This window comes from Apis florea, unplaced genomic scaffold (genome assembly GCF_048593485.1).
Source record: "Apis florea isolate Af1SG1 unplaced genomic scaffold, ASM4859348v1 contig_3170_pilon, whole genome shotgun sequence".
Classification (NCBI taxonomy): Eukaryota; Metazoa; Arthropoda; class Insecta; order Hymenoptera; family Apidae; genus Apis; species Apis florea.
The window spans coordinates 4,451,457-4,470,671 of NW_028256714.1; the positions used below are offsets into that span (position 1 = coordinate 4,451,457).

General features: G+C 34.5%; 2 protein-coding genes and 1 long non-coding RNA gene across 13 annotated transcripts in view; 1 reads left to right on the top strand and 2 right to left on the bottom strand.

Annotated features, from left to right (window-relative positions):
- Window positions 1–165: 165 nt before the first annotated feature.
- On the bottom strand, window positions 166–3,462 carry Hsp90 (heat shock protein 90). The gene is made up of 3 exons (XM_012485429.3): window positions 3,054–3,462; window positions 2,800–2,918; window positions 166–2,522 (listed from the first exon to the last, which is right to left on the bottom strand). The coding sequence occupies exons 1-3, from the start codon at window positions 3,201–3,203 to the stop codon at window positions 617–619; spliced, it is 2,175 nt and encodes a 724-aa protein (XP_012340883.1). The 5' UTR covers window positions 3,204–3,462; the 3' UTR covers window positions 166–616.
- Window positions 3,463–4,894: 1,432 nt separating this feature from the next.
- The window catches only part of LOC147657375 (uncharacterized), a 194,970-nt gene continuing 180,649 nt past the window's right edge, over window positions 4,895–19,215 (top strand). The window contains exon 1 of the long non-coding RNA XR_015292550.1: window positions 4,895–6,038. This is a non-coding gene — a long non-coding RNA (uncharacterized LOC147657375). The remainder of the gene's footprint in view (window positions 6,039–19,215) is intronic.
- The window catches only part of Rdl (Resistant to dieldrin), a 79,470-nt gene continuing 77,523 nt past the window's right edge, over window positions 17,269–19,215 (bottom strand). For all 11 annotated transcript variants that reach the window (XM_086910026.1, XM_086910022.1, XM_086910024.1 and 8 more), the window contains one exon: window positions 17,269–19,095. In XM_086910026.1, coding sequence (XP_086766152.1) covers window positions 18,950–19,095 — 146 coding nt within the window. In that variant the 3' untranslated portion in view covers window positions 17,269–18,949. The remainder of the gene's footprint in view (window positions 19,096–19,215) is intronic.

Sequence of the window (19,215 nt, forward strand, 5' to 3'; positions counted from 1 at the left end):
ATTTTACTATAAAATAAATTCTAAAAATAATAAAATATTTTTAATATTTTCTTTCTTTATAAGTAACTTATTCTTTAGAGATTAAATAATTTTATAATTAATAACTAAAATTTTTTTATAATTAAAATAAAATAAAGGGAAGGATCATAAGAAATGAATTAGATATTTTTTATGTGTAAGGTTGTTTTATTACGCACAAAACTGTTTATAACGATTTTAATCTTTTATCGGACTACATGACGATTTCAAAATGGAATGATGAAAATGCGAAATGAAATCGTAATGATGTACAAGTGCAAAAAAAACTAAAATGACAATGCAGACACATGAAAATGATGTCATAAAAAAGAATTTAGAGACAGAATCAAGTGACAGGCTTGATTTAAAGATATAGCACTACTTAAGGAATGCACAAAACATCTATACTTCATCTCATATTTATCAAATAAATACAGAATTAGCAATATGCAATACTTAAGAGAAGCATGGCACTTCATTCTGTCACATATAGAAAGACAAAAACGAAAGTTCAGTACTTAAGTAATTAATTTGTAACAGTCTTTCTACATCCTAGAAGTCTTTGGATTTAATTAAATAATTTTAAACAGTAGAAGTCTTAATCTACTTCTTCCATCCTAGATGCTTCTTCTGTGTCATCTTCTAGTGGAGGAACTTCTGTATCCATTTTTTCATCCTCTACATTTGGTGTGTCATCATCATCAAAACCAAGACCAAGTTTAATCATTCTATATATTCTGGAAGCATGTACTTGTGGATCTTCAAGGGCAAAGCCAGAAGACAACAAAGCTGTTTCAAAAAGAAGCATGACCAAATCTTTCACAGACTTATCATGCTTGTCAGCTTCAGCCTTTTGCCTCAAGTTTTCCATAATTGGATGATCTGGATTAATTTCTAAATGCTTTTTGGCAGCCATGTATCCCATAGTAGATGCATCTCGGAGAGCTTGAGCTTTCATAATTCTTTCCATATTTGCAGTCCATCCATATTGTGATGTAACAATACAGCATGGAGAATCGACTAACCTGTTAGATACTACAACTTTTTCTACTTTTTTGTCTAAAATATCTTTCATAACTTTACAGAGATTCTCAAATTTGGCTTTGTCTTCTTCACGTTTTTTCTTTTCTTCTTCATCTTCTGGAAGTTCCAAACCTTCTTTCGTTACAGAGACCAACTGTTTGCCATCAAACTCCTTCAATTGTTGTACAACATATTCATCAATGGGTTCTGTCATGTATACTACTTCGAAACCACGCTTCTTAACCCTTTCTACAAATGAACTATTGGCTACTTGTTCTCTGCTTTCACCAGTGATATAGTAAATGTGTTTCTGATTTTCTTTCATTCTTCCAACATAATCCTTTAATGAACACATTTCATCTCCAGATGCAGATGTATGATATCTAAGTAATTCTGACAGTTTTTTCCTATTTTGACTGTCTTCATGAATACCTAATTTTATATTCTTGCTAAATTGTTCATAGCATTTCTTATAACTTTCCTTATCTTCAGATAATTCTTCAAATAATTCTAAGCATTTCTTGACAAGATTCTTTCTGATGACTTTAAGAATTTTATTTTGTTGTAACATTTCACGAGAAATATTCAATGGAAGATCTTCACTATCAACTACACCCTTAATAAAGTTAAGATACTCTGGAATAAGATCTTCACAATTATCCATAATGAAGACTCTACGTACATATAATTTGATGTTATTCTTTCTCTTTTTATTTTCAAAAAGATCAAAAGGTGCACGTCGCGGAATGAAAAGCAATGCACGGAATTCCAATTGACCTTCAACTGAAAAATGTTTGACAGCTAAATGATCTTCCCAATCATTTGTTAAACTCTTGTAAAATTCACCATATTCTTCTTGAGAAATATCATCTGGATTTCTTGTCCAGATTGGTTTTGTCTTATTTAATTCCTCATCTTCAGTGTATTTCTCTTTAATAGTTTTCTTCTTTTTCTTCTTTTCATCTTTAGGTTTGTCTTCATCTTCATCTTCTCCAACTTCTTCAATCTTAGGTTTACCTGTATCTTCACCTTCTTCTTTTGCAGGTTCTTCTTCCTCTTCTTCATCTTCACTTAATTCTTTATCTCTTTCCTTCTCAACAACAAGTTTAATTGGATAACCAATGAATTGAGAATGCTTCTTCACAATTTCTTTGATTTTAGATTCTTCCAAATATTCAGTTTGATCTTCCTTAATATGTAAAATAATTTTGGTACCTCTTCCAATTGGTTCTCCATTGTCAGGGCGGACAGTGAAAGAACCACCAGCAGAAGACTCCCATACATATTGTTCGTCATCATTGTGTTTTGAAATTACAACAACTTTATCTGCTACAAGGTAAGCAGAATAAAAACCTACACCAAACTGGCCAATCATAGAAATATCGGCACCAGCTTGAAGAGCTTCCATAAATGCTTTTGTACCAGATTTAGCAATGGTACCCAAATTGTTCACAAGATCAGCTTTTGTCATACCAATACCACTGTAACAAAGAAAATTTTATTATTCATTTTTAATAAAATTTTATTTGGATAAATTATAAAAATTTTAGTATTAATTTAACTGATAAAATGATTTATTATTGAAAATAATAATAAATTAAAAATTTTTATTTTCTTTTTTTTTTATACATATTTAATGTAATGTAATAATTAAATTTAAATAAATAAAATTAAATATAAATATAACACAATAAAATAAATATTAATATATCAAAAATAATTATTTAATTATTATTTAGGAAATAAAATAATACTTACGAATCAAGTATGGTTAAAGTACGATCATTTTTATTAGGAACAATTTTAATAAATAATTCCTTGCATGTATCCAATTTAGATGGATCCGTAAGAGATTCATAGCGAATTTTGTCTAATGCCTATACAAAGGAAATTAAAATAATTAAATAATTTATATTTAAAAAAAAAAATTCTAAAAATATTATTTTGAAATTTTCGAGAAAAAAATTCTTAACTTAATTATATGATAAAATGTTAAAATAAATTATACTTACATCAGATGCATTTGAAATCAATTCTCGAATAAAAATTTCTTTATTGGAATAAAATGTATTAATAATTAAACTCATTAATTGTGCAATTTCAGCTTGGAAAGCGAAAGTTTCAACCTCTCCGGCATTAGCCATGGTGACGTCCTCCGGCATCTTTTCACAATGTATTTAATTACGTACAATCAGATAATAAAACACAGAAGTTTATTTAAAATAAATTTCTTCACACAAACGTTGAGAATGTATCGCACGTATAATCGCACGTACAACCGCAGAGGAAATATAGCTTCGCGTCAGAGATCAGACTCTCGCGCCGTCACTTTTCAGAGTATTGAATAGTGGCGCGCAGGGGCCGCTTTTATCGAGCTTTGAAAATTCTAGAAGGCACCTGCCGGAAGCACGCCCGATTTCTAGAACATTCTATCAAAAATGTTGTTATAATCAATATTTATTAATAATTCTTAGCATAACATTTAAAAAGAAATGTTTTCAAAATTCATAAAATGAATTTAAAATTTACTCAATATATTGTATTAATAATAATTTGTATACAAAATATAATAACAGTAAGTATCTTTTGAATGTATTTACGTAGTGACCGGAAATGACGACATGGCTACACATGTCTAGAAACATCGCGATACCTCCAAGCTAAGAATTGAGAAAAGATGATTATGTGACAAATATGAAAAATGGGACTAACATTTAAATATATATGTATATATATATATACATATATATATATATGTATATGAAACTTAAGTGTAATAATAATTGTTGTCATGTATATAGATTATTTTTTTATATTTACAATATTTTTTATAACATTTAATATATAATTATTTTTAGGATTCTGAATTATATTTTTCATTAAATACATGTTAAGATACATCTGCATCGTGCAAAAATAGATTTGATATATACATTGAAAAAATTAAATTAAGATGAAATTATATATGAATATTATTTAATTGTTTTATAGTAATTGTTTTATGGAATTAATATTAATTGCTTTTTTTTGTGTTAGTTTCTGAATTTATATTATATATTAAACATATTTTCTAAACGAATAGTTACCTCATGTTTTTTATTATAACATTTTTATAAATGTTTTATATTATGAATTATAGTCTTATTTTATTTTATACAATAATATGAAAAAATTAATCAATTTTATTTAAAAAAAGAAAATATTATTAATATTTTTATAATTGTATAATATTTTAATATTTTGTAATATTTTATTAAACGATTTATTCTCGAATATTCAAAATGATTCATTAATAATTTTGTTTAAGAATAAAGACGACAATATAAAAATAAATATAAATTATTATTTGTATTAAAAATCTTTATAATATATTTTGTTGAAATTATCTATTTTTACATAATTCAAGAAAGTGAATATCAGACAACTAGGCACGATCAATGATACTGTATTCGCACAGCAGTATTAGAAATTGTATTCGTGTAACAGTATACCTCATTTGTGATTCTTATTTTTGCATTAATTTCGTTAAAAGTAATCTCAATAGAAGTTTTTTTGTTTAATTGATAAATCTTCGCATTTAAGTCATTGTAAAATAAAGAAAATATAAAAAAATAAACAAGAAAACTAGAAAATTTTTCTATAATATAATCAGAATTGTACAAGAAATAATATAATAAAAAATATTAGATTGTGTATATATATATATATATATATATATATATATATATATATATAATATGATATATTTCAATGTTTTTAAATATTATATCTATACCGTGAATATTGTATATATATATATATATACAATGTATTAATGATTTTACATAGAAATAATGAATATGAAATACGAGAATGTTCGAGTGAATGTCCTTAACCTTGATTTTATTTTATGAAAGCAATGTAAAATGAATAAAAGTGAGAATACAATATTGTGTTTTTGCATCTTTAAAAATCAGATTGAACAAATAAGTGAAACAGTTATTATAATTGTGATACATATATTTATTTTTGTGTAGCAAGTGCTATAAAAAAGAAGGTTAGGAAGACTTTAACTTTTTTTTTGCAATTTAAAACAATACTATTGGTTATGATATAAATAATTTTAATATTTAAAGATCTAGAAAAATAAAAAAAAAAAAACAACGATTACTAAAATATTCTATCAACTAATCATTTTTAAATTGATACTTGATTTAAATTTTTTCTGATCTACATAAGTATATGAATATGTAATGTGGATATATATATATATATATTTTCATAATTATTTTAAATTTTTATGTTCTATAAGTAAATTTTCTTTGAAGTATAATAAATATTTAAATTAAGTAGTATATTAAATGAATCACTTTAAATTGATTTTACACAAGTATAAAAATTTATATGTATATATATATATATATACATATAACATGTATGTGAAAGTATTGATTGAAATGAGAATAAAATTTGTGGAAAAATCTAAAACATTAAAAATATCTATATTTTTTATATTTTGGGAAAAGAAATAAAAAAATATATGAATTTAAAAATCAGATATGGTTTATTGGTGAAATAAAGTTAATTTTTAATAATAAGCATTTTTGATGTAAGAATTATGTTGACTTTAAATTATGTTGCCATCTATTGGCAAAAATAAACATTTGGTACTCGTATTACCTTCGTCGGGTATAGTAGGAGTAAGTCACGTGACCTAAAAAGGATAGATTTTAACGTCATTTCTAAAATAACGTATGTATCGTTCAAATTGTGTATTCGAAATTGTTTTTCTCCGTTAAAAAATAATATTATTTTATAAAAAAATGTTCTAATTAATTAATAAGTGTATAAAATTTGAAAATTAAAAGTTTTTTTTATAGATAAAATGTGAATAGTTATTGGGAATCAAAGAAGATCGATCAAATTGTCAAATTCTGATTGAAATGCGTGAAAGGATATTGTTTGGTCGGTAGTGTGTTCGATGCACGAAGAAAAGGACGAGATTTATTAGTCATAAGGTACACATTTTTATCCATAACATAATTTTACTCACGCAATAAAAACTTTTACATAATAATGTCGTATCACGTAGTAATAGTTTCATTTAGGTATATCGGTCATGCAACGATACGATTTTCTCTTGCGTTATATTTGTAACAATTTATAATTATATTTACCGCCATTTGAAGACGATTATGCTTCTGGTGGTTTCGAGTGCATATTTTTTCTTATTATTTTTTTCCGCTACAAGCTTGTAATTGTTTACAAGCCGTACATGCTCACTGTAAATTGTACGGCGTACAGCGATCGACCTTAATGTATAGAAATCGTGATCCTTCGTGAACGCATAGCGGCGAGCAGGCACGCGCACGCCACCGCATTTCTATCGAATACTTCATTGGTACGTTTAAAAACGTAATTTATAAAACATTATATGAATAATTTTATATATATATTTTTTTAATTAAAGCTATCTTTTCTTTTTTTTATCTTTAATGGATTTACAAATAATTGTGCAATTTGAAGAAATAAATTGCATCATAAATACAGTGGGTCCTCAATTAACAGAGTTGATTTTTCAAAATACTTATTATTTGAATCAAAAACATGCCATACGTCATCGTAATCATAATTAGAAACATGTGTTATGCTCTTATTGTGGAATCTAGAAATATTTGTTTTTCCGTAGTTAAAAAGCACCAATATTGCGAAGTGATTCTACTCTGATGTCTACTTTCAATATTTATTTATATTTCTTTAACAATTTCTATTTCTCGATTAAGTTGAAGTTCCACCGTTGCTATATTAATATCCTTTTGTTAGAAAGCGTAAACTTATAATAAGTATCGATAAAGGGAGGGAAGAATTGTATCTTTCTCTCTTTTTCTTTTCTTTTTTTCTTTTTTTTTCTTTTTTCTTTTTTTTTAACAGTAGCTATTACTCGAAAATATCGTTAAAATATTACAACCTTTCGATATATTCTACATTTTTACGGAACAACTCGCGGAGATTAGAGATTGATATGGATTACCGATAAGATTAAGGGCATCCATAGCTTGAAAAGAAAAAAAAATGGCGCGCGTGTGCGCGCGCATGACTGCAGCCGCGCGCGCGTGAATGTGAATCTTACTTATACATATATACGTAAAATTATTTCTCATTATACTGATGCGTATCTAGACTTTTGTTCCGTTACGAACGTTATTTAGAATATTATTTCAATGAGCAAGTAACTAGGAGAGCCTCTGTTTTATTTACTCCTTTTTTCTTTTTTTTTTTTTTTACCAACTCTTTTTCCCTCTTTTTTTCTTGTTTTTTTTTTTTTTTTTTTTTTAAATCTTCTTTAACAAAACGACACAAACGCGAGGACACGCTTATGTCCCTTTAATATGTCCCTTTCTCGGCAGTTAGCACGAGTAATACTCCAATTCTGATGTAATATGATTTTGTGTTTATAATTTATAAGTTCTACGATCGAACACTTACACTCTAATTTTTTTTTCCCTAATGCATCTTCATTTTCTCTCTCACATTCTCTCTCTCTCTCATTCATATTCTCTTATTTACCATTCTTTCTCATCTCTCTCTCATCTCTCTCTCATCTCTCTCTCTCTCTCTCTCTCTCTCTCTCTCTCCTCTCTCTTTCTTTCTTCGATTTTTCTATCATTTATTTACAATATATCGTTTCGCCTCGAATCGCGCTCGTTGGATGTCAGTTTCACGTTCGTGAATTACGATTGATGAGAACAAACGTATATCTATCGATGAAAATACGAAAAGATTGCTGCAGCGGACGAAAGTGAAGCACGGTGCACGACGAAACGCTTGCGAACGAACGGAAATTAATTCTCCACTGGTAGAGTGAAATATCCGCTATATAATTGAAGAATAACGTGTAAAATCAATATTTTCCAACAACTAATGAAAATTCAGTTTGCTTCGAAATGATTTATTTGTTTAAAATAATGTTAATGTACCGTTAGTTTTATTACTACTATATAAGTATTTAATAACAATATAGACTTTCTCAGTTTAATTCTACCAGTCGAGAATTTATTCGCGGCTATAAATATAAATCGTATCGCAGGAAGAGCGTTTTGAACTCTTGCAAAATGATCGAACGAAAATTGGCCATCTCTCTTATTGAACATCGTCTCTCGATAATATATGTCGAAACCCATATAAGCTTTTATTAGTAGGCGGCGCGTGGGAGAAGGAATAGATTCCAAGGCATCGACCTATGAAAATAGATCGTGGTCTCCCTTGGCAAAGATGTTCGGTGAAAATATTAGGAGTATGGCCGATCGAGAGACATTGTAATTCGATTTATGCGATTCGCGTAACACGACGGTATAATGTTTGCTCGGCATGTTGTTGCGCAACAAAGAGGATCAACAGTAATACTGTTAGAATGGCGTTAAAAGGGAACAAAAATAGAAAGGAGAGCGATGATACGATGGAATGCGAGCAACGAAGAGAAATAGGTTTTGAAAAGTATCAAAAGACTAAACGATGCTTTTTTTTTTTTTCTTTTTTTCGTTGAATTTCGCTTTTCGTGTATTCTTTGGTCTCTTGATAGTATTATATTATAAATTGCTCTCGTTTCCTTCCTTCCACCGTTATTCAGTGAACATCAAGATAGAATTTCTCTTCTCTTTAACAAAGTTTCATTTGTACCGTATAATTTAATCATGATAATTCTTTTCTAATATAATACGCGGCGTTTGTCGATATTTATTCGTTGAAAGGGTGGGAGTGGACTGTTCTTTAATGGACAATTGCTTTTCTATGGAACGATCAATGATAATTGAGCTGATATTTATGTTACGTTGTCGTCGATTATTCATTTTATTCGGATATTACAAAAAACGGTTTCCTTAATAATGGCGCACGGTTAATCATAAATTAAGAGCGTACCGCCCGCTTTTTTCCTTTTCCTTTCTTTATTTATCTCTATAATAATTTAATTTAATTTTTCATCGGTTTCTCTAATTTTTAAAAAGGAAAGAAATTCACGTTCGCCAATACGATTCTATCCTCTCAAAATGGGAACAAAAAAAAAAATGATTATTTTTGTGGTCGTGGTCGCAAAACGAGATTTCTCGACTCTTTTCGAAGTCGAATCGCAAGAAGAAAGATCGATCAATCGGGTGGATATCGAGGCACCCGCGTTATCATAACAAAAACTCGGTGACTCTCTCGATTCGATTTTTTTTTTTCATCCGTTTCTTTCTCATCCTCTTCTTCTCTCATCGTCCTCGTCTTAATTATTTTTTCTTTTCTCGTTAATTCTCTTTCGAGGAACAGGAACTTCCGCAATAAAATACAGAATCACGGATATACTCTCGCACATGTGCCACGTATGCAACACAGTAATACACATTCTTTCACGGATTCACGTTCTCCCTATTAAATCAGCCATACGCTCTCAGATTCTATTAAGTCTACGCCTATTGTGTGTATATGTATGTATATTCGCATTTCTAGTACATATACGCCCCTGTCGTGTGCAAAATGTAACACCGTCCTCTCTCTTCTCTCCATATCTCTCTTTCTTTCGTAGAATCGGCGCGTTACAGCCACAGTTAAAAGTGATTTTGTTTAATAATATTCTTTTTCATTTTCTCTTCTTCTTCTTTCTCTTTCCTTAAGGTAGTATAGGTAAACGTATAGGTGTACCTATATCTACCAAGTGCTGGTATATGTATATTTTTATATATATATTTATAATTAACTTTATATATATATATATATATGTATAATCGCTTCGAGATGATAATTCGCCCAACCTACGGGGTATGTTTGTATATATGTGTGCGTGTATAGTGTTATGCTGCTTGTATGTATGTATGTATGTATGTACGTGTACATGTTTGCTCGATACGTAGACGTGAATGTGCTGCAAAATGTATCTACATTCTCTTCTTCTTAACGATCGTAGTTAATGCGTGTTATTGAATACATTTTAGAATTTGATACTCCTCTCAAGACTCGCTCGATTTCTCCATAATCGCACTTTCGTTCTCAATCCTTCGGTCGTCCGATATGCAATTCCGCGCGATTCTCTCGGTCCTCGAGTTCGATACGCCGTCCCTTCTCGTTTCTTTTTCGAAAGAATCGAAACACGTTTCCCACACGTATACATTATCCCACGTCATATAGGGAGCAGCTCGTTTGTCTTTCCTCGCTGGAATGGAACGCGGGTAGGAGAGAGGTCCGGTTTCGAATTTTTCAAGCGGATTCTACGAACGTGCCAAATTCCCGTCGAAGATTCTGGCAGCGAATGAAATTGCAAACTTGCGTAACACGCGAAGCGAGCCACGCTTCCTCGTTGATCACACCCAGAGAACAGAAATACACCGTTCTCGCTTCCCAACCTATCTATTTACCGCTGCTAATACTGTTCGAGGTTTTTCTAAACGCGAGTCGTTGGAGAATAATAGAGAAATCGATATCGAACTTTTTCCAATATTATCGATTTCGATTTATATTGTATTCGCACGTATGTCGTGCGCGAGTTAATTTGCCTAAGAACCTATTCCGTTTTCTTTAACGACGCCGTTAAAGCGGGGACCCGTTTAGATCGTAAAAATGATTTACAACCTCGAACAATACGAGCTGCGAAAAAGCGAGGCCGCGCAACTCTTAAGAATCTAATATAATTTCGCGTTAGCGAAAGCAACGTGGGAGGAAAGCTAAAATTAAAGTGTAAATATTCAATAGTTGTTCGAGTCTGATGTCTTGTTAATATTCATCAATTAATAATTCGCGCTGTTTGTTCCTTACTTTTTTTTTTTTTTTTTTCTTTTTCTTTTTTCTCTCTTCTTTTTAAATCTGTTTCAACGTGCTATGAACGACATTAAAACAAGTATATATAATATATAGTATAGTATATATAACGTTGAGTTTCGGTTTAAAACCGAGGGTTGAGCAACGAGTTACTCCGTTTCGCGTTCCCTTTCTCTAACTTCCCCCCCCCCCTCCCTCCTTCTCTTAAATTAAAAAGATTGTTGGCTGCTAAATCAATCAACGTTTGTGTGTGTATGTGTGTGTGTGTAATCAGACACGCACCTAACAGTGTGTGTATATATATACATATATAAATATATATATACACGTTTATATATATATATATATATATGTATGTATATTCGTGAACCCGGCGGTGTTAATTTTATTTTGAGCAGGATTGATACAAATTGTTCATTTTCTTTTTTTTTTTTTTTTTTTTTTTTTTATATATCTTCGGCTATTCTTCGAGAAACGGGCTATGGGGAACGGATACACAGGTTACAAAACACGTTTGAACACGTTATTCTTTCTTTCTTTCTTTTTTTTTTCTTTTTCTCCTTTTTCTTTATCCGCTCGACAAAGATACAGATCAGCCATACGATCGAAGATTTTGATCGAGATTTTTTTTTTGCTCGTCGTGTTTCGCGAGATCGTTGAGCTTGCGCGCGTTTCGTCCCGTGCGTCGACGCGAGGCAGCGAGAAGCGGCGTGCAGCGAACCGCGCGGATCGTTCGTCGCGTGAAATCGAATCTCTGGGTGCAACGAAAATACAATGGGAGAAACACGTTGCTCCGAGTATTCTCCTGCTATCGATCGATCGTCGAACCAAAAAAAAAAAAAAAAAAAAAAAATATATATATATATATAGATCTCGGTAGTTTTTTTAAACATCCCCGTTTATCGGATAGAATTTTTCCAATTCCTTAGTCGATTTCTTTCCTCTTCTTCTTCTTCTTCTTATTATTATTATTCTTTTTTTCTTTTGTTTCCTCTAATTCCTTCGTTTCGTCGACTGTGGTACCTCTTTTCTTTTTTGTCCCGTGCATCTCGCCACGATTGACTAAAACGTATATTGCAATATGAAGTTGGCAGTTTTCGGTTACATCGCGATTTGAACTCACATGGTCTTGTCGTGTGCACGCCCGTGGCTTTGCTTCTTTTTTTTTTTTTTCCCCCTCCACGAAGACGACCATTACTACCGAGTCACGATGCCTTTCGATGCGGGCGATCTAAAAAATCTGTCCTCCTCTTGGTCGTTCTATTAGAAAATACTTTGCGCTCTCGATAGGAACATTTTTTTTTTCTTCTTCCCCCATATATGCATATTCGCCCCCGATTATCGATCAAACAATGAGAAACAAGATCAATGCAAGATCTACGTCTTTTTTGTATTTGTATATATATATGTGTGTGTGTATACGAGAAACAAGATTGGTTACGAAATGAAAAAAAATTCCGTGCACGCCGATCGAGGAGCTTTTCTTCGTTTTGAGCAATTACGCGTGTCCCGAACTTGTAACGCGACGAGGGTTATGCTCGAACGGTCGTCCAAGATCAACGAGAAGTCAATGTTCGGTATTACTACGTAATTATATTTTTAGAATCGTTCTCGATCTTGCGTTCGATCGTTCGGCAAAATTTCCGCGACGAATTTCTCTTTTTTTCTTCACGACGCGCGAAAAAAATCGTGAGGATATACGCGTGTACACGATACGCGATTTCGTACATCGTGGATGTGTATGATGGTCGTCTTCGTGTTTTTCTTTTTTTTTCCTTTTTTTTTCTTTTTTTTTCTTTTTTTTTTTTTTTTTTTTTTTTTTCACTTTTTGTGCACGATTCTCGATCGATTCTCGGTCGATTTTTGGAAAATACTCTCGCTCGCCCGCGTATCAATCATTATTCCGTTATTCCTTCTATGTATGATTATAAATATTCTCTCTTTCTCTCTCTTTCTCACTCTCTCTCACTCCCTCCCTCTCTCTCTCTCTTTCTCTCACTCTCTCTCTCTCTCTCTCTCTCTCTCTCTCTTTCTCCCTCTTTCTCACCTTTTTCTTTCTCTTTCACACTGATTTTACATTTTATTCCAAATTAAATCATTCATCACCACCGAACGAACGTACGTACGTACGTAATCTCGCTTCCGACGTGCCTCCAGTCTCTACTTTTTTTTTTTTTGTTTTTCCCCTAAACTTTTAAAAGTGATTTACCTAAATAATGTGCGAACAGTCACATTCTCGTGTGCACTACATTTGCGTATATATATTTATATATATATAATATGTATATATATATATATATAATATGTATATATATATTACTTCGCAGTAGGTACTCTCTGTTTTTTTCTCTTTTTTTTTTTTTTTTTTTTTTTTCCTCTTTTACTTTAACGAATACAATCGCTCTGTATAAAACTCGTATTTACAAGATGATCGATTTTGTATAGTTTTTATTATTAATTATATAGGTTTCTTTTCTTTCTCTCCCCCCCTTTTCTTCTTTAATTTTTCTTTTTTTTTTTTTTTTTATCTTATTTTTAATATTTCGGTTTTCCCTTCTTCTTTTTTTTCCTTTTTCTTTTTTTTCTTTTTTTCTTCTTCTTTTTTTTTTTTTTTTTTTTTGTTTAATCTCGCCTCGAGTTCGAGTGCCGAGATGCCCGCGCGCGCGTCGATGGTGCTCACTGGTGATTAAACGATGTCGTCTCATTTCTCGGTAATATATATATAATAATATAATAATGTAATTATTTATATCTATATATATATATATATATATATATACACGTAGGTGACCGTCGATAACGCGAGTCTCGTTTTCACCTTCTTCTTCTCGTTCACACTTTTTTGTTATTTTCTTTCTTTCTTTCTTTCTTTCTTTCTCTCTTTCTTTCTTTCTTTTTTTGTTTCTTTGTTTATTTGCATGTCTTTCATCCTGTCAGAGGACAGAGATCGTCGTTAAATATCTTATTCATTTTTAAGACGTTTATATATATAATATATATATATATAATAATATCAATAATAATAATAATAATAATAATAATAATAGCAATAATAATAATAATAACAGCAATAATAATAATAATAATAATAATAATAATAATAATAATAATAATAATAGCAATAATAATTAATAGTAATAATAATAATTGACCGTGGTCGGTTTCGGAGGAACTGGCGCGCGATTTTCAAGGCAATATCAACACGTGCTTCAACTTGATCACAAGTGTGCTCGTCGATAACGTTATATCGCGGGTCAAGGAATTCTTACTTATTTTATCTTCTCATTTTTTTCGCCTCGAGGCGTCGCAACAAAAAGAAACGTTAAGAAGATTCCAAAAGAAGATTCGTTTCGATACGTTGTCGCGAATCGATATTTAACTTAGCCAACGATCGACAAATTTTGAGCGAATGATAATCCGTTGCCTAAATAGTGTTCGAGAAAACACACTACGAAGAATGAACTTTCGAAAATATATTCGTTCGCTTTCTGTATCGCTTACTTATGTAATCGATTTATTTTTAGAGAGAAATATCGCGAATAAAACGATTGGGATCGGTCACGACACAAGATTAAATCCCACTCTATGTTACGACAATTTTGTTTCTCGGTGTAGCACTTTGATCGTTATTATCTTCCTTCGTAAGAAGAATCAAAAGAGGAAAAAAAAAAAAAGAAGAAGAAAAAGAAGAAACGAGACGAGAGGAAAAGACAGAAAGAAGGTCTTTTCGTATTATTATAACTCGCTTAGAGCTTAGCCTAACTACCTTGCTATTATATATTATAGCTAACGCCAGCTACGGAAGAGCCCTTTATCCTCCGCCACCTCTATGGACGTGGCTGCCAGTTCCTCGTGCACACACGGTCGCACACGGCTCGTAGATTAAACGTAAACAATAGGCACACGTATATATAACGTACATACGTAGAAACACGTGGGTATGCATGAATGCATACGCGATATATACGTATGAATAGATGCATATAGACACTATTAGAGTATATCACAACGATAAAACGCTAGTTCCTTTCCCTTCCTTTCCCGCTAATAACAGAGAGACTCAGAGATAACGGATGTATATCAATTATAATATAAATTGCATAATAATTGCTTCCTGTGGGGCGGACGTGGAAGTATCGTCGATATACTTACAATTATCATCAGAATAAATACGTGCAGAACGAAGAGACGAACGAGGGTTAAGAATGTTAATGCCTCGTCCCGTTCCAATCACGCCGAATGGTATCGATTCGTCCCTTTTCTTCGTCCTCCCCGCACGCGAGCCGTAGTTCGCTACTTTGCCTTTTCCTCTTCTTCTTGTTCGTTCGTGTATATATATATACACAGTATATCATCTATCATTATCGAAATAAACAACGCGGCGTTGTCGATAAGTAGCCGACAACGTGGCGGGCGTCGCGATCAAGGGACTATTTGTCATGTTGCCATCGGTCCAGGTGGCGGGTGGGTGGAACGGGGCGGCCAAAATACGAAAATACATCCCTCGGCCACTTCTTCTTCCGTATATTCGAGGAGCGATGGCGACCAAGGAGATCCTCGAGCAAGATTACCTACTTTTATAAAGAATTCTCGCAGAGTACCGAAAGCAAGAAGCTCCTTATTAAATGCACAATGAGCAAGAGCGTCTGGCAAACGGATTGTTTGGCGATTGTAGAGAAGAGCGGCGGAGAGCGCTCGCCGAGAGAGAGGAAGGGAAGAGAGACCGAGAGAGAGAGGGAGAGAGGTGGAGGGATCGAATGTGCGAGAGGGAGGGTGGGTTGGGCGTGTCAGCTGGTCGATATCCTGAATGGCAAACTTCCACGACCCAGTCTGCAGCCAGCAACCACGCTGGAAGAGACGAAAGAGAGTAGTGGGAAAGGGGGATGAGGGGTGAGAGGTGAGAGACAGACAGCGGTAGACGGAGAGGCAGGGAATGAATCGAGGAAGAAAGGGATATGCGTGTATGCTCCACGGATGTGTCTATATATATGTGTGTGTGTGTGTGTGTGTGCGCGCACCCCATCACACACGGAAAAAGAGAGAGAGAGAGAGGGAGGGAGAAGGTGGATAGAAAAACGCGAGTATGGAGTATCCAAAAGACGGAAGTAGAACGGCATACAATTGGCGTTAATTAACTCGGCAAAAAGCTGTACCGGGCGGAACAGGGAGAAGACGAAGGGCCTCTCCAACGGAAGGACCGCGCCACTGGTGTACGTGCGCTTCGAAAAAACTAATCCACGCGATGAATGCGATCGCGGCTCGTTTCCCCCCCTCGTGTTCCACGCTTTATGCGCGGCGTATATACGACAATCCGCTCGCAACAATTTCTCGCTTCGCTCCTGTCCCTGTGATAGGAGGACGCCGCGTGCGAGGAATTCGAATGGGGGAGAGACAGAGACGCGGGTTCGCGGGTGGGGAAATAACTCGTCGCGCGAACGACATACGATTCAGAAGAACCATTAAAAAGAAACGATTCGAAGGATCTTTTCCCTTTCTCTCTCTCCTCTTTTCTTTATCTTTCTTGATAATTCTTCTTGTTCGTTCGTTTCGACTTGATTGAACGATGGAAATTCGCGCCGCTCGGCTTCGATTCGCTCCTTGGCCCCTCTCCCCTCCCCGAGGGGTCGAAAAACTCGCGTAAATTGGAATAAATCGTTACGTTCCGATCGAAAATCGTGCGCCATCCAGGGAGTAGTAGATACTCTACATACGTTCTACGACGATGGGTTCGGTTGCTGAAAAGTTGTTACTCCCCCTCCTCCCCCTCCTCTCCTTTTCCCCCCACATTTGAGCCATGTACACGTACAGAGTCGCGCGCGCGCCGCGACGATTCGAACGGAAGTTACAGTCGATTCCGAGGGAGGATTCCGCGGTGGTGAGAAGTGACGGAAATATATAAAAGTCGCTTCGACGAGTTCTATAAATGGTAAAAAAGTGGTATAAAATGAAACGGACACACAATAATGTTCATGTGGCAATAAAAAAGACATTCGAGAAAACAGCTCTACCTCGAAATGATGCGACTCGCGTCGAAATAGAAGTTTGCCCGCGTTCCGCTCGTCGATCGAGTCCACGACGGATGAAACCTATTTGATTGATTATACGCCACCTCGCCGCTTCGCCGATCGATCCTCTTCCTGGCTCGCGATGGAGGAGGCGGAGGATCGATCGTTCTTCCTCCTCCTCCTCCTCCTCCTCTTTTTTTTTTTTTTTTTTTTCATCGCGTGGACGCGACATCGAGGATTGTCGACGCGCGGATAATCGTGGTGTACGTGTTGTTGCGTCTGCACGTAATTACTTGTAATAATATTGCATCCCGTGTCTACTACACGCGCGCGCGCGTATGCACACGTAGTCTCTCCTCGTACGTAGCATACGCAAGTAGTATAATTATTTATTAGAACGTGTCTATTCGTATTATTAACGAATTAAGTCGCACCAGTCTCCGGTAGTGAACCGTTTTTTTTTCTTTTTTTTTTCTTTTTTATTATTATTATTACTTTTTTTTTTTCTCTTTTTTTTTTTTCCTTTCCTCGTCCTCGTTCGAAATAAAAATCGAATTTTCCTTTTATCTTATTCGATCCCACTATTCTTTTCGTGCACGTGCGCTGGCGCTCGTTGAATACACACACACACACACACACGTGGAGGCACACACGCGCATACATATAGAATAGACACGCGTGTTAAAAGCACGCGTGCAATGCATATATATATATATGTATATATATATATATATAGACACACACACATACACGGTGCACTCGAAGGCACGCACTTGTACACGTAGGACAGTGGCGCGCGCGCGCGCGCGCACACGCACGCAATCACGCGAATTCTCACACGCAGATTCACGCAAGATTATTCTGCTCGGATCACATGTACACTCGAGCGCCATTCGAGCGACGATCGTTGAATATCTCGATCGACTCGTTTTACTTTTTTCTCTTAGAATTTCATCGTTTTCCATCGATCGATTCGTCTCGATTCGCCGTAATCGAGCTCCTTATTCTTTGTTCTATTCCTTCTTACGTTTAGTTAATTTCTTTTTTTTTTCTTTTTACTATGTATATATATATATATATATATTTATTTATATTTATATTTATATTTATATGTATGTATATATGTATGTATATAATGGTGGCTAAATTGACAAGTGTTTATATCGAAGGTATATTCTCTTCTTTCTTTTTTTTTTTTTTTAAAGACCTAGGTACCTAAACTGGCAATGTTTAAAGTATGCACGCTCGTGGATTCGCGGTTTCTTTTAGTTTTTCGAATTCGTTTCGAATCTTTACTTTTTTTCTTTCCTTCCTTCTTTCTTTTTTTTTTCTTTTTCTTATTTTTCTTCGTCCGATTTTCTCTACCTCGATCTCCGTCGTTCCTTCTTCCTTCCATCTTCCTGCCACCATGTTTCCCCACTTTCGATTTCTCGCGTATCGTTATATGATATATTTCGTATTCGTTCGTCGTGATTGAAGAAAGAAAAAAAAAATAGGAAAACAAAACACGGGGGGACGAGAATCAGCGACGAGTAAGATCGAGCATCATCGCATCGCAGGCGAAATTTACGAGATTGAAGAACGTCACAGGTGTAGTAGTCACAGCGCGTGTTTTAATCGTCCAACCGGTCTGACCAGCGACCGTCTCTAACTCCTACTCGAAGCCTACCGGAGGAGGCCGGTTGCTCGCTCGTCTTCTTCCGATCCGACACTTTTTTTTTTTTTTTTTTTTTCATTTTCGCACCGTGTCGCGGAACAGTGTCCCCTCCCCCTCCCCCCCCGCAAGTCAAGTCGGTCGATCGATCGACTGCTAACATTCCCTTCCCCCTTTCTTCGTTTCATCCGTTCTTATCTTCCTCTTTTCTCATTCGGAGTTCCATTCGTCGATCGGAACGCGGCTCCACCGTTGTACAGTTTATCTAACCTCGTAACGAAGTGATCACAGCGTTGTATTTCAGTCCATCGCGCTCATCGGCTTGGACCATCGATCCTTGGATCGATCTCGTATATATAGTCCTCCCTCTTCGTGTAGAACCTTTCGTCTCATCCCCGTCCCTAATTAATACTTTCGTAACTGTCCTTCGTGACCGCACGTTTCGTCCGCCTTGTACGCGCGATCGCCGCGCCATCTTCGTTTATTTCGCCTCCTCGAGAAGCACCAGATCGTCCGCCACAACGTCGCTGATGTGCAGGTAGATGATCCAGTACATCAGGTTGAAACAGACGAAGCATACCGGGAACACGATGCGGGAGTATTTATCGATATCCGATGGCGTCATACCTATGTGTGAAAAGAGAGAAAGAAAAAAAAAAGCACAGTTTTTATGTATTGTATATATTCGGGGAGTAAGCAATTTCAGTTCGTCATTTAAAAGCAACTATCGATGCGAATACATTTTCC